Here is a 14265-nt window from a genome sequence, read left to right on the forward strand (position 1 = left end):
CATCCTCACAGCTTTATCTGTATGTGACGGCACCCAAGCTGTTGTAATTTAGAGTATCAGCCACTTGTCATGTTAATAAGGGCTAAATAAAGCTGAGACAGAAAATGGCCGGTGTGAAAGCTGCTGAGCTGATCGTCATCTGTTTCATGTTGCTACAAGGTAAGGCAAGAAAACATTTTATCAACACATTTCACAACAAAGAAAGCGACAGCAATGTGTTGATTTACTTCCTGCACAGTCGTAACACCTTACACATATTTACTAATGTATGAAGGATTTATTAAAATTTAGCATTAAAACTTCCTGTAAGAAAAACAAACCTAACTTAGAGACTAAAGTTAAAGTATTGCCTTCATTTCTTTATACGTGATATACATGCAGATTAATACATAACAGAGAAGCTAAATGGTTAAATGTTTAAAAACTTTCCCATCACTATTATTTTTGTCATTAATTTTCAAACAAAGGAGGTCATTCAGTTACATCTATCTCAATAAAGGGCAGCACTGGATCTGCTTTTATTTTTCAGTGTTTTCAGTACAATTACATTTTCATTACAAACAAAAGAAACGAGTAAACACACTCGGCTCTCACGTGTTTACCCGCTGTAATAAAATAAGCATCTGCTGCACTAAAAAAAAAAAATACAAATGGAAGAACTGAGCCTGCGTGTTTTCATGTTCAAGCATTTAACATAATGGTACGTTTAATTTGCTTGTTCTCTTCTTGATCTCAGGCTTTGTGGCGGCTTTGAACTGCACCAGCCCAACTCCTGCTGCCCTGTTTGATGAACTCACAAATCATTTGTTCCCTAACAAACTGCTGCGTCCTGTCGAAACCTTTGCAAAGCCAATAAACATATCCATCAGCATAACAGTGGCAGGAATTTTAGGAGTGGTGAGTCTACACAGCTTATACACAAAATATTAACATCATGTCATCTATGTGGAACTAATAATCCTTATGACTCTAATATACTTTCTAATGTTACTCATCTTTAGAATGAAAAATCCCAAACACTGTCTTCAGTCATATGGCAGGTCCTGGTATGTTTTGAACAGCTCTCAGAACTAATACAATAATGTCACATTTCTTATATGATTATACTGACATTTTGTAAATTATTTCTGTTGCAGCTATTTGTATTTTCAGCACAATGAACCAATCCAGAGCGATCATAAGAATGAATCAAAATGTTTGGCCACTGAATTAATACATAAAGAATACATTACTTGTTATTTTAGATTTCCTTAAGTCTGTAACAGTAATTTCAAATATTTATTATCACTTGGGAACTTTTTCTTAACGTCTAACATGACTTAATGCCAGATGTTGTGTTTCCCTGTTTCAGCAGTTAGCATGATAGCTGTAGTGCTGTGGAACAGTTTTGCTGTTGTTCTGTTTAATGTAGGAGTGGGATATCGAAGGACTGAACTGGGATGAGAAGGAATGTGCAGCTAAAAGAGTTTCGGTTCCTCGGGACAACCTTTGGGTCCCAGACATTCACTTAAAACAGCTGTAAGTTTAATGAATTTTCTAAATCAAGTCGAAGAAACTAACTTTTAATTAAAACACTAAAAATGTCAGAAATGACAAAGCAGTCATGAGAGACATCGCCGTCCACAACTGAGCTGGGAGACCAACACTTGCTCTGTAAACAGAAAGTGGAAGAGCAGGTTTTCTTTGCTAAGGAAGCTTACGTCCTGATGAGTGCAGTGTACTTTGCTGTGGTCTGCTGGGGGAGCAGGAGATAAATAAACTAATCAGGAACCCCGACCACCCTCTGCACCACCTACTGGACAGGCTGCGACATTTATTTTCAGTGTTGCTCAATTCAAATTTTATTTATACAGCACCAAATCACACTTTATATTGTAAGGTAGACCCTACAATAATACATACAGAGAAAAACCCAACAATCATATGACCCCTATGAGCAAGCACTTTGGCGACAGTGGGAAGGAAAAACTCCCTTTTAACTCATTCACTGCCAGCCATTTTCAAATCAGGTAACTCCCCACTGCCAGGGTTTTTGAGCATTTTTACTCATTTTTGAAGAGCCACAGAAAACTGTGTGTTATGATCATATAAACGCTGAACCTACCAAAATGAAGAACAGACTCTCTTCTTTCATCCAAAAAAAAAGCTTGTTTCTACCATTTTCCATTCTTTAGTAATCAGCTGTAGAAGAGAGGTGGGTTCCACCAAAAATGCCTGTTTTGACCAAAAAAGGGGAGAAAATGAGCTTTTTGTGAAAAATACATTTCAAGCAGAAAAGTGCCTTTGACACTAATATTTCTTGCTTTGTGACACCTCTAACATATAAAATAGTTTTTCACTTCTATAAAACAGAAATAACACTGAGAAAGGTTATGTTTTATCAAAACAATTTATTTACAAATATATGAAAAAATAAAATTCACTGACAAGCTGCCCGAGGTTGTATTCTGGCCCCTCCCATTGAAAAACGTAATTGACGTCTATAGACGTCAATGGCACTGAATGAGTTAACAGGAAGAAACCTCCAGCAGAACCAGGCTCAGGGAGGGGCGGGGCCATCTGCTGTGACCTGTTGGGGTCACAGCAGATGGGTGAGAGAAGGAAGACAGGATAAAGACATGCTGTGGAAGAGAGACAGATGTTAATAACAAGTATGATTCAATGCAGAGAGGTCTGTTAATACACAGTGAGTGAGAAAGGTGACTGAAAAGGAAAAACTCAATGCATCATGGGAATCCCCCGGCAGCCTACGTCTATTGCAGCATAACTAAGGGAGGATTCAGGATCACCTGGTCCAGCCCTAACTATATGCTTTAGCAAAAAGGAAAGTTTTAAGCCTAATCTTGAAAGTAGAGATAGTGTCTGTCTCCTGAATCCAAACTGGAAGCTGGTTCCACAGAAGAGGGGCCTGAAAACTGAAGGCTCTGCCTCCCATTCTACTTTTAAATACTCTAGGAACAACAAGTAGGCCTGCAGAGCGAGAGCGAAGTGCTCTAATAGGGTGATATGGTACTACAAGGTCATTAAGATAAGATGGGGCCTGATTATTTAAGACCTTGTATGTGAGGAGCAGGATTTTGAATTCAATTCTGGATTTAACAGGAAGCCAATGAAGGGGGGGGCAGCACGGTGGCACGGTGGTTAGCACTGTTGCCGCACAGCAAGAAGGTCCTGAGTTCAATTCCACCATCAGGTCTTTCTGTGTGGAGTTTGCATGTTCTCCCCGTGTTTGCGTGGGTTCCCTCCGGGTACTCCGGCTTCCTCCCACCGTCCAAAGACATGCATCTTGTGGGGATAGGTTAATTGGATAATCCAAATTGCCACTAGGTGTGAATGTGAGTGTGAATGGTTGTCTGTCCCTATGTGTTAGCCCTGCGACAGACTGGCGACCTGTCCAGGGTGTACCCCGCCTTTCGCCCTATGACAGCTGGGATAGGCTCCAGCGCCCCCCGCGACCCTGAAAAGGATAAGCGGAAGCAAATGGATGGATGGCCAATGAAGGGAAGTCAAAACAGGAGAAATCTGCTCTCTCTTTCTAGTCCCTGTCAGGACTCTTGCTGCAGCATTTTGGATTAGCTGAAGACTTTTCATTTAGTTTTTAGGACATCCTGATAATAATGAATTATTGTTCTCTTACACTCATCACCTGATTTGAATATATTGTTTTTCATATATATTTTTTCAGTGTTTTATTATTGTATTCTGTTCTATTCCAGCCTGGACGAAGCCAGCTCTACCAAAACTCCCTATGTCTACTTATATAATACAGGTCATGTATATGATGATAAGCCCATCACAGTGGTCACTTCTTGCCAATTGGGAATCTACACCTTTCCCTTTGATATCCAAAACTGCTCGTTGACCTTCGGATCATATATACACTTTGGTAAGGCTGCCTGAAAATTTAAAAAAATAATAATCTCAAAGAGTCTTAAAAATTATTTTTTTAAACTCTAAAACATCCCTATAGAGCATCCATATTCTGATTTTAACACAAAACTATGTGCTAATATGCAAATAAGCAAAAGTCTTGAATGTCACTCTAGCTACGGATATTCAGATGATTCAAGGCGCCACAGCTGAAAAGGTCCTGAAAGAGTCCCAAGATGTGATTGTAACCAGTGGGGAGTGGGAGCTGACAGATATAAATATTGCCGATTCCAGCCTGCATTTAGACAGTGGAAGCTACTCTGAGATCACATACTATGTAAGCGTGTTTTTACTGACTTTTTCATCCTTCTGATAATTTATTTTGTACTGTTATAGCTGATCACACTTTATTGTTTAATAGTTCCTAATTATGGGAAGCCTTTATAAACCAGTCGCTATCATATTGAACATGTTTGTCGTGAGAATGAAAGTAAAGTAAAATCAGGTGCAGATGATGCATGAGTGAAACATAAAGAAACTGAACTGTGCTGTGGTGGCACAGGACAGCAGGGATTACGTCCAGCATTTTGGAAGTAGTTTCCGTTTTAAAAGCTTCATTTCTAATATTTGATGTAATGAGACATCTCATTTATTGACCAAAATTCTGAAGCAGTTGGTAAAAACTAAGTACATCCTATGATTCAGTGACTTTAGCAGCAACAACTTGATGTAATCATTTTCTGTCAGTCACATCGCTGTAAAGGAAAAAGATTGATTGATGCATACAATCTAACAAAATTCTTACAGGTTTAATACTTTTGTCTCTTCCCAAGATCGTGCTAAGACGGAGACCAATCGCCTATGTGGTCAACCTCCTGGTCCCCAGCTGTTTCCTAATCACAGTGGACCTCTTCAGTTTTGTGCTGCCCCCACAGAGCGTGGACAGATCCTCCTTCAAGATGACACTCATCCTGGGCTACACCGTCTTCCTGCTCATAATGAATGACCTGCTGCCTGTTACCGGGGAGAAAACACCGCTCATCAGTGAGTGTACATAAATGTAGTATCGGCTGCATAGTTCTTCTTTTGAAGAAATACACTGTGCTGTATTTATACACTTAAGGAGGTTAGAGACAGTGTTTCTGAAAGACAATACAGTGTCCTTTGGATTATGAAGGGTTGAATTCAAACATCTGTGGAACAGACGTCTCGAAATCAAATTTTCACCAAAACTGTCAGTTCCTAAAAAAACAAGTTTTCTAAACTGTGAAACTCTTCACCGAAGTACATTTTGCAAAACTGGATGATCCCGATCAGTGTCAACTTGCCAAAAGGCTCCACCTACTAAAGACACATTTATTCTTGGGGTGTGGGGGTTTTTTTTAGCTCTAGTTGTCATGTCAATGACACACAGCAAGATAAGGCATCTATGGCTGTAATCCAGACATTTCTTAAACACGATGGTAACTAAGACTGAGAAAGAGAATATGAGCTCACATGTGAAAATGATTTAATGAAAACTGTTCTGAGTTCTTCCTGTCTTTGGTGCTGTTTCCTGCAGATGTTTTCTTCTCCATCAGTCTGGCGCTGATGGTTGCCAGCCTGTTGGAGACGCTGTTCATCACAAACATTCAGTACAAGCCCAGAGAGTACAGCGCAGTGCCTCACTGGCTCAGTGTCCTCGTGTTACGTTATCTAGCTGTTCTTGTTTGTATCCCTCCAAAGCAAAAGAGCAACCGAGTCACAGTCTCCCTCAATCCATCTCACAAAGGTACGTTATTATTTTTATAGTCCCGTTATTACTAGAAGATTTTGTTAAGAGCCCAAGCTGAAGAAACAGCTGTGGCCTGTATTGACTGTAGTGGACTATGTGTTAGGTTAAACAACATAATGCTGGCATTATGGCTGAGGATTGTGTGTTCCAGCTATAGGGAGATCACATTCCTGAGCCCCCCTGGGAAAGTCTATGCCAGGGTGCCGGAAAAGAGAGTCCGTTCGTTAGTCGAACCTCGGATGCAGGAGCAGGAGCTTGGTCCGCATAGCCAGCAATAAGTCAAACATGTTTCTGGTGCGTTGGACGCCAACAGTGCTGCCCTTTGTCACTGAATCTGTTCACAATCTTTATGGACATAATATTTAGGCATAGCCAAGTGGCAGAAGGCTTCCACTTGGGTGGCCTCAGAATTTCATCTCTGCCTTTTGCAGATGATGTGGTTCTGTTGGCTTCATAAGGTGACGGCCTCCAGCTGGCACTGGAGTGGTTTGCAGCTGAGTGTGAAGAGGCAGGATTCAGAATCAGCACTTCCAAATCTGAGGCCATGGTCCTCAGCCAGAAAAAGGAGTGCCCACTGAGGGTCAGGGACGAGTTCCTGCACCAAATAAAGGAGTTTAAGTACACTCTAAAATGAAAGCATAGTACAAATAAGCAATTGGAGTTTTAAAAAACAGGATGGAATCAATTTCTTTTATGCAACGCGATGATGGCTGCATGTGTTTCTTTGCAGGTAACCAATGATTTCAAAAATGACCCTCCTTTTAACAAATCCAGTCCGCTATTTTAACTCAATAAATGAGTAATAATAATGATCTCCAGCCTTGTGCTCATCAACATTCTCATCTGAGTTAACAAGAAGATTGTGGAAATGATGTCAGCAGATCCTTTTATGGCAGCGATGAAATGCAGTGGAAATGCAGGTTTTTGGAATGACGTTTATTTTCATGTCAAAAAGGACTTTGCAATTCATCTGATCACTCTTCATAACCTTCTGAAGTATTCGCAAATTGCTATGATAAAAACTGAAGAAGCAAACTTTGTAAAAAATATTATTTGTGTCATTTTCAAAACTTTTGGCCACGACTGTATCTCGTGGTCTTGTTCACGAGTGAGAGGAGAGGGAAGCTGGAGATCTACAGACAGATTGGTGCTGCGACTGTAGTGATGCGGAGGCTGTACATCATGTTGAAGAAAGAGCTGAGCGTAAAAGCGAAGCTTTCAGTTTATCCATCGGTGTACGTTCCCACCGAAAGAGCAAGATACAAGTGGCAGAAATGAGCTTTCTCCAAAGGGTGGCTGGCGTCTCCCTTAGGGATAGGGTGAGGAGTTCGGCCATCCGGGAGGGGCTCAGTGTAGAAACACTTCTCTTCCTCTTTGAAAGGAGCCAGTTGAGGTGGTTTGGGCATCTGACAAGGATGCCTCCTGGGTGAGGTGTTCCGGGCATGTCCGACTGGGAGGAGGCCCTGGGGCAGATCCAGGACACGCTGGAGAGATTATATCTGTCAGCTGGCCTGGGAACGCTTTGCTGTTTCTCTGGACAACCTGGAGGAGGGGGCCGGGCAGAAGGTCTGGGCTTCTCCGCTTAGGCTGCTGCCACCGTGACCCGGCCCCGGATAAGTTGAAAACCATGGATGGAGGGATGCAAGAAGAATAAACGAGTTGAAAGTTTCTCCTTCACTGAATTATATTAACTTGTACCAGAGAGCCAAACCACTGAGAGCTTCAAGAACTAATAGAAGGATTTTTAAGGCAAATCTGTGTGTGTGTGTCCTGGGAGCCAGTGAAGTGACATAAACGCTTGGGTAATGGTTATATTTGCCTATATGCAAGAACTCTGATGATGGTGTAGTCCTACAAACAGAGCGTTACAACAGTCTGACCCGTTCGATATGAACGCATGAATCATTTTCTCGCAGTCAGTTCGAGGTACCAATTTTTTTTAAAACTTGTAAACAATTTGATCCTGATGAATCTGGACACGTAAACTTTAGGTCACAACTCTCCACAGTCATGCCACGTATCTCTCAGCTGAAAAGTACGTTATGCTTATCCTTATTTAAGCCGGTAGTAATATAGTCAAGTCGATTTTAATCACCATCTACGACTTAAGAAAAAGTAACCACTTTTTGTGGTCTCAGGGTGTTTTGTTTGTGTTTCACAGCACCATCAGCGAACACCAGCACCACAAACCTCTCCGACCATCAGAGCATCTCAGATGTTACACTTTCAGCTTCTCTGGACTCTCCGGACCCAGTTCTGGAACAACTGAGGATGTTAGGCAGAGAGCTCACAGCCATCCGAGTTCAGATGGACAAATACTGTCAAGGGACCAAAGCCACGCAGGAGTGGGAAATGATCGGGACAGTGATCGATCGTCTGCTGTTTGGCTTGTACATCATCTTCATTTTTGTGAGCTTTATCACAATAATAAGCATCTGGATATGGAATAATTCATTTGCTACATGATTAGATCAAAAACTGCATCACATGGATTAGTGCCATGGCAATCTTCACTTCACGCATGCACTTGACCCCGTGCTGATTCCTTATTTGTTTGCATATTTGTCACACGTACATGTTTCAGATCAAAGGAATTGATGACCTGAAACATTTTAGTGTGACAAATACACAAACCAAGAGCAAAGAGGGCATGAGTTAGATTTGCTGAGATCAGGAATTGCAGCATTATTTAGTATAATGAAAATAGCCCTGCTTCTGTTATCTGCATTTCATTCCTGTAATCAAAATAGCATCAGTTAATGAGCTGTAAGGTAGCTGGCCTTGGCAAACTCTGCATTTTACAGTCACAAACTGTGGTTTACTGTATCCTGACACTATTTACTGGAGCTTCCCGCCCCAAACATATCAGTAGCCAGAGAAAAATAATGAAAGAGGGACACATTCATAAACTTACAGGCCTCGGCTTACATCCAGTAACCATCATTTTCCTTGCAGACCAGAACCTTGAACACATTTAGACTCTAATGCCATTAATAGAAGTTGTACTTGTCTTTAAGATTCATTAGCAATTAAAACTATTACAACTATTATTGTATTGTTTTTCAATTTCATGGGTTGTGGTTTACCTGCATAATCATAAACAGCAATTTGTGACAAAGAAAATAAATACATGAGACATCAGCTTCTGTGACAATGAAATGTAAGCGATGGTTTCAGCTCTGCTACTTAAACAGCTTGGCATCGAAACTGAGTAACTAAAAATTACATTTTATGACAATTAAAGCTGCTTCAGTTTGAGGTTATACCGCCACCTCGAGCACTCCACATGTTGGGTTGGGCCAAGCCTGATTAGTACCTGTACGGAGACGACAGGGAGCAGGCTGTCCACCGATCAGGTTTGATTTGCAAACCACTTCAGTATTGAACCCCAAATTTGCTCCAAATGCATTCATCAGTGTGACCGGATATCACCTAAGGCAATCATTTCCAATCACCACACCAGCAGAAAATGAAGACTTTCAGCTGGGTTTTCATTTATTTTGATTTTCTGATGACTTGATTCTTCATTAACAGCTTCACTTTTGCAAATTAGGATTTTTATTTTTTTATTATTTTTTTTTTTAAATAGATCAAAAATGAAAGTAGCCCCCCCCCAAAAAAACAAACAAACAAAACAGCAATTAATTTTTACGGATTTATTCATTTTTAAAATAACTTGGCTTTATTTTATTAGTTCAGTTTCTTTTTCATGGAAGGACTCCAAAATTATCATAATCAGAGTTTTTAAACAGAAAAATCTATGAGATTTTGGAGCCACTTCCAATGAAGTTTTCCTATAGACTCTTATAGAAATCAAACCAAAATGATAATCGTTTGATTCACCGTATAAATAGGATTATGGCTTATTAAAGGTTCAGAAGTGCAACATTAAAAATTATACATTCTTTTATTTAAACTGCATACAAATTACATGTATGAAGGAAATGTTCAAAATGGGTTATTGTTAATGATCTCCTATAGTCGATCTGAAGTACCTTCATGGCCCACCAGGGGGCGCCAGCCTATTGTTTTGCAATCACACAAAAACAAAACAGGCAAAGAAAAACCTCCACCTCTGGGTCTTGGCAGCTGTGACTCTGATGTATTAAATACTAATTATGAACATACATAGCAGATGAACTTCCAAGACTTCAGTTTTATTTACCAAGAAAAGTTCAAGTGAAGAATGACACTTATTAACAGTCTAGCCAGTCATTTATTATTAACATGATTACAGAACCAAAGCAAATGAACACACAATATTAATCATAATAATTAACTTTTTTAATAGCATACATTTGGATCTGTAGTGCACTGTAAGGCTCCTTCGCTCGTCCATGTTAAAGGCAACAAAACCAATAGTAATAATCATCTAAATGGAGGTTTGTCAGTAGAGCTCAGCAGTCACTTTGTTCAGTGTTTCTTCTAAAAAGCATCTCAAAATTCAAAAATCAGTCTCTGGCAGTTTTAAATAAAGATATTTTATCCTTATGTGCCCAAAACCTCAACAACTCAAATCTACAGATGGGATACATACACTGGAGTTTTATCCAGTCTATCAAAGGACTTCAGGACTACAAATGTGATCAATTCAGCTCACAACAGAGCCAATAATCAGACATTTCTATTCCTCTGTGCAATACTGGGTTTGCAAAAAAAGTCATCAAAATAAAACGATCAGAGTTGTAAAGATATTTTTTGGTTCAACTACTGAAATTAATCATCTGCTACAGGTGATAACAGCACGCTCATACGTGGTCAGAACCTTACGGTCAGTTTAAACAGTTAAAGGAGACTCCAAGCTAGCAGTCCCATTGGAAAAATTGCTTTCGCACACAACTCCGTGTTCAAACAGTGAACCGTCGTGTTTACACTTTCAAACTGCTGGAAGAAAAAACTAAATTTAGCCCAAGAAGTGATAATGGTCTCTTCTACCTTGTGGATCTTCACAATGTTGAGAAACTCAACCGGCAGGAACTTTTAAGACCGTTCAAGATCAGGGTTCATGTTCCTGACACATCTAAAAACTCAAAGAGTGATGTCCCACCATCGGCCCCTCCAACAAAAACATGGGATCAGTGCAATTAACCAAACCTTCTCCAATATTCCAAAACCTACAACGAGCAGCCGTGTGCCAGTTGGGCTACACGCACAGCAGGTAGACGTGTGCGCAAATAAACACAAGCACCCACACTCACAACACACCTCTCTCCAGTAACCAAATGCACACAAAGCAGCAGCACAATTCTTTAAAAAAAACAAAACAAAAAAAAAACTCAATGCTGATTTGAAACACCTCCTCTAATGTCCAGTGTTTTTGAATGCAGCTTTGTCCAAGAGCCACACAAATGTGTGTAAAATAGCTAAAAACAGGACAGTAAGGAGCGAGGAAGAGAGCACTCCTGGGTTATTTAAATACACCGTCTTAACTGGGAAACTGATCAGCTCTTCAAATCTAACGTTTTGAAATCCCAATTTAAAGATTTAAAAGTGAAAAATGGGGACTTTCTGACAGGTCGAGAATCTTTGGCTGTTTTCACACATGAAACTACAACATAAGAGCATCAAACATCTGTGTAAGGCAGCACGTTTTCTCATTCACACACACGGAGCGATTTTATTAATTCAGGAATGATTCAGCACAGCTGAAGCAAGAAAGGTGCCCTGTTGTAAAACTCCCTTTGGAGCAACAGAAGCACTACCATACGGAGATGCTGGCAAGAATATTCAGTTCATATTTACAAGGAAATTTAAATAAAGTCATCAGCAAAGGACAGACAAATCTAATCCAATTGCCAAATCAGGGAGCTGATTTCTAAAAATCACTACCATTCTAGCAGGACGCATTCTTAGAGTAAAGTGCATGTCTAAAAGAGATTCATAGGAAAAAATCAACACCAGCCTTGGTGCTCTTTCTGAGTGATGCGGCTGCCCTGATGTAGTAAAACCTGCATGTGAGGCAATCAGCTGTTTGCAAAGGCCGTCTCGCCGGGTTACAAAGGCTGGAACAGAACGGGAGATGGTCAGCCACTACAATCATCGTCGTGTTGTGCTTCTCCTCCTCCTCTTTCTCTGAGGTTCCCCTGTTGCCAGCTTTAAGGCCCGCCTCCCTCATCTTCTTGCTCCTCCATGTTTTTGCGTGCCATCCTCTCTCTCCGGTCTGCCAGCCGCTGGCAGCGAGGACAGTCTTTACCTGTGCGGAAGCAGGTGCGGTGGTAACACGCGTGGCAGTCTGAAAAAAGCGGAGAGAAAACATTTTTTTAAAAAGAAAGCCAGTTTAACTGAGCTTGTGTGTCATCTTAACAAGAAAGCAACGCCTGCGCAGTGTAAACCAGTTTAACTAGTTTCATGTTTGGACTGCACAAACAGCAGCCAATCACAATTAGAGCTGAGGGACGATGGGTGGAGCGGGGAAGGTATAAAAGCCGCAGAAGAAAAAGGCAGAAAGCCACAAGGAGCAGGTATGTCAGGCAAGTCATATCCCGGGATAAGCTCAGCACAAGGAAACTTGTCCAGACATGTCCCGTTTCATTACTCAGCCTCATTCCCATACGATGCTCTAACGGGGATCTCTTTTTTTTCTGTTGATGATGGACTCATGAAAAAACAGGCAACTCAAATTCAAAAACAATGTTTATTTTATGAGGACATAAAATAAAAACCAGCTTAAATAATAGCAATCAGAAGCATAAAAAGCACTAAAAAGCATAAATTACACATTCACATCCATGTCATCACCTCCGCACGTTAAAGTAGTTCCTTCGACAAAAGCCTAAATACTAAAAGAAGAGGGTTTAAAAACACAGACAGGCGAGGCAGCGTAGCAACAACAACAGCAGAGTCCAGATTTACTTGACTCTTCTTCAGCCGACATCACACACGAACAAAGGGAATGAAATCACCAGCTCAGGTGGAACACGTGCGAGAAAACGACTCAGACAAACACAAACACCCACCGAAACGAAGCATGCAGAGATGTAAACGTTTCAGAGCGACGCACCACTGTAGTATAGTTGCCACCCGTTCCCAGAAAAGCTCTTAAGAAGAATAAAAGCAGCAACTACAAGGAGCAGCGTCTCTTTCACTGTGACACACACCAACAACACGGAAGCAGCTCAGAGCTCAGAGAGAAAGATGGGAACGTAGAGCGCCAGCACCTCCACAACCTCAGCCGAAAGAGATCCACCGCAAAAAAACCCCGCCCAAAAACATCGCCCCTCCACCAGCACCGTAACTACAGAAACACACCAGACCTCAGTGACAAAAACCAACTGTAAAGGGAAAAAGATGGCTGAAATATGAAGGTACGACTACAACATCTAATAATAATTTAACACACAAGACATATTACAACACCTAAAGGGACAGTTCAGCATGTCCTGTGCAGTTAGAGAACACCACTCTTATGTCTGCAAAGTAAAGTTAAAACTACATATTTATCACTGGATGTAAACACGTGAGGCCCAACTCGTGCATCTGCAAAGTTTAGAGACGTTTATAGGCCGTTGTTTTACCTTTAACAGGCAAATATAAGAGTGGTATCAATATAATCATCATCATCATACTCTTGGCAATAAGGATTGTCCAACTTGGTTTCTGTAAGACTTTCTGGTTTTGGTAAACATTAATGCACAGCTACACAAGTGTTAACTGCCACAAATGTGCGTTTGGGGTAGTAACATTTTAAATATCAAGACTGAACACTGTAAAAAAACATGTACCTCAAGGGTAGACAAAATTAAATCACTGTACAATAACTGCTCGATAGTCTTATTCAAAGGATAAATAACCGTGAGGCCTTTGGTTAACTGCAACCAGAAATCCATCGCTTGTTCTGGACAAACAGGAGCTAGTTTTAATCCAGCAAATGTATGAAATTAAACTGTTTGCTGTGAGCTGATTCCAGGTTTACTCAGGTTTCCTAATCCTTTGTGATCCCAGGACACAGCCCTCCTTACTCGTGTCCTCCACCTCCCCCTGCATCATGATCTATGTCGCGTCTCTTTGTGTTCTCCCCTCTTGTCTTATTTTTCCTCCATGCCTTCCCTCATCTTCCTGCCTCTGGTTATTTTCCTGCCTTTGCGAGTTTTATGATTTCTCCAGTTACTCCGCGTCACAATTCCTGATTCTTCTTGGCCTTCCTCCCCAGGGTTTCTTCCTCCATCACTTTCCCCACTTCCACTACTCTCCTCCTTCTCCTTGCTTCTCCCTCTGGAGACAACAGTTGTCAGCTGATGAGATTCTAGCCTCATAACGGGATGTTTGTCAGCCACAGATTCAGTTTTCCCCGTTCTCCCAGCTTGGGCCCCATCTTTCTTTTCGTCTGCCGTTCCCCGTGCTTCCTCTGAGGATCTTTTTTTAAACTCTTCATTTCTGTCTTCCTCTTTCACTTCTGGTTTCCGCTCATCCTCCACGTCTGTTTTTGAAGAACCTTTGACTCGACTTCCTAGCACTGATGCCTTGCCACCTCCCTTCCCCTCTTTTCCAATTTCATTTAAACTTTCCACGCTGCTGCCTATTTCTCTGTCGCTGTCCCTTTTGTCTGCTTTTAAGATGCTTTTCTTTAATCTGTCCATCTGAAAAACCTTCAAGAAGTTCATTTTTTCCTTTCTTGTATGTCT

The 14265-nt window shown here is 41.0% G+C and overlaps 2 protein-coding genes across 5 annotated transcripts in view; one reads left to right on the plus strand and one right to left on the minus strand.

The window, feature by feature from the left end:
- Window positions 1-10153, plus strand: LOC113006895 (5-hydroxytryptamine receptor 3A-like). Its single transcript, XM_026143136.2, has 9 exons — window positions 1-159; window positions 737-897; window positions 1002-1046; window positions 1412-1518; window positions 3717-3886; window positions 4047-4207; window positions 4704-4914; window positions 5432-5641; window positions 7806-10153. The coding sequence occupies exons 1-9, from the start codon at window positions 105-107 to the stop codon at window positions 8108-8110; spliced, it is 1425 nt and encodes a 474-aa protein (XP_025998921.2). The 5' UTR covers window positions 1-104; the 3' UTR covers window positions 8111-10153.
- Window positions 9841-14265, minus strand: part of rubcn (rubicon autophagy regulator) — a 24517-nt gene continuing 20092 nt past the window's right edge. For all 4 annotated transcript variants that reach the window (XM_026194765.2, XM_026194764.2, XM_080289604.1 and 1 more), the window contains one exon: window positions 9841-11876. In XM_026194765.2, coding sequence (XP_026050550.2) covers window positions 11740-11876 — 137 coding nt within the window. In that variant the 3' untranslated portion in view covers window positions 9841-11739. The remainder of the gene's footprint in view (window positions 11877-14265) is intronic.

This window comes from Astatotilapia calliptera, chromosome 15 (genome assembly GCF_964374335.1).
Source record: "Astatotilapia calliptera chromosome 15, fAstCal68.1, whole genome shotgun sequence".
Classification (NCBI taxonomy): Eukaryota; Metazoa; Chordata; class Actinopteri; order Cichliformes; family Cichlidae; genus Astatotilapia; species Astatotilapia calliptera.

Coding starts and splice junctions, on each gene's coding strand:
- LOC113006895 (XM_026143136.2), top strand. CDS start 105: ATGGCCGGTGTGAAAGCTGCTGAGCTGATCGTCATCTGTTTCATGTTG. Junction 1,519..3,716: donor GACATTCACTTAAAACAGCT/GTAAGTTTAATG, acceptor GTTCTATTCCAG/CCTGGACGAAGCCAGCTCTA. Junction 3,887..4,046: donor CGGATCATATATACACTTTG/GTAAGGCTGCCT, acceptor ATGTCACTCTAG/CTACGGATATTCAGATGATT.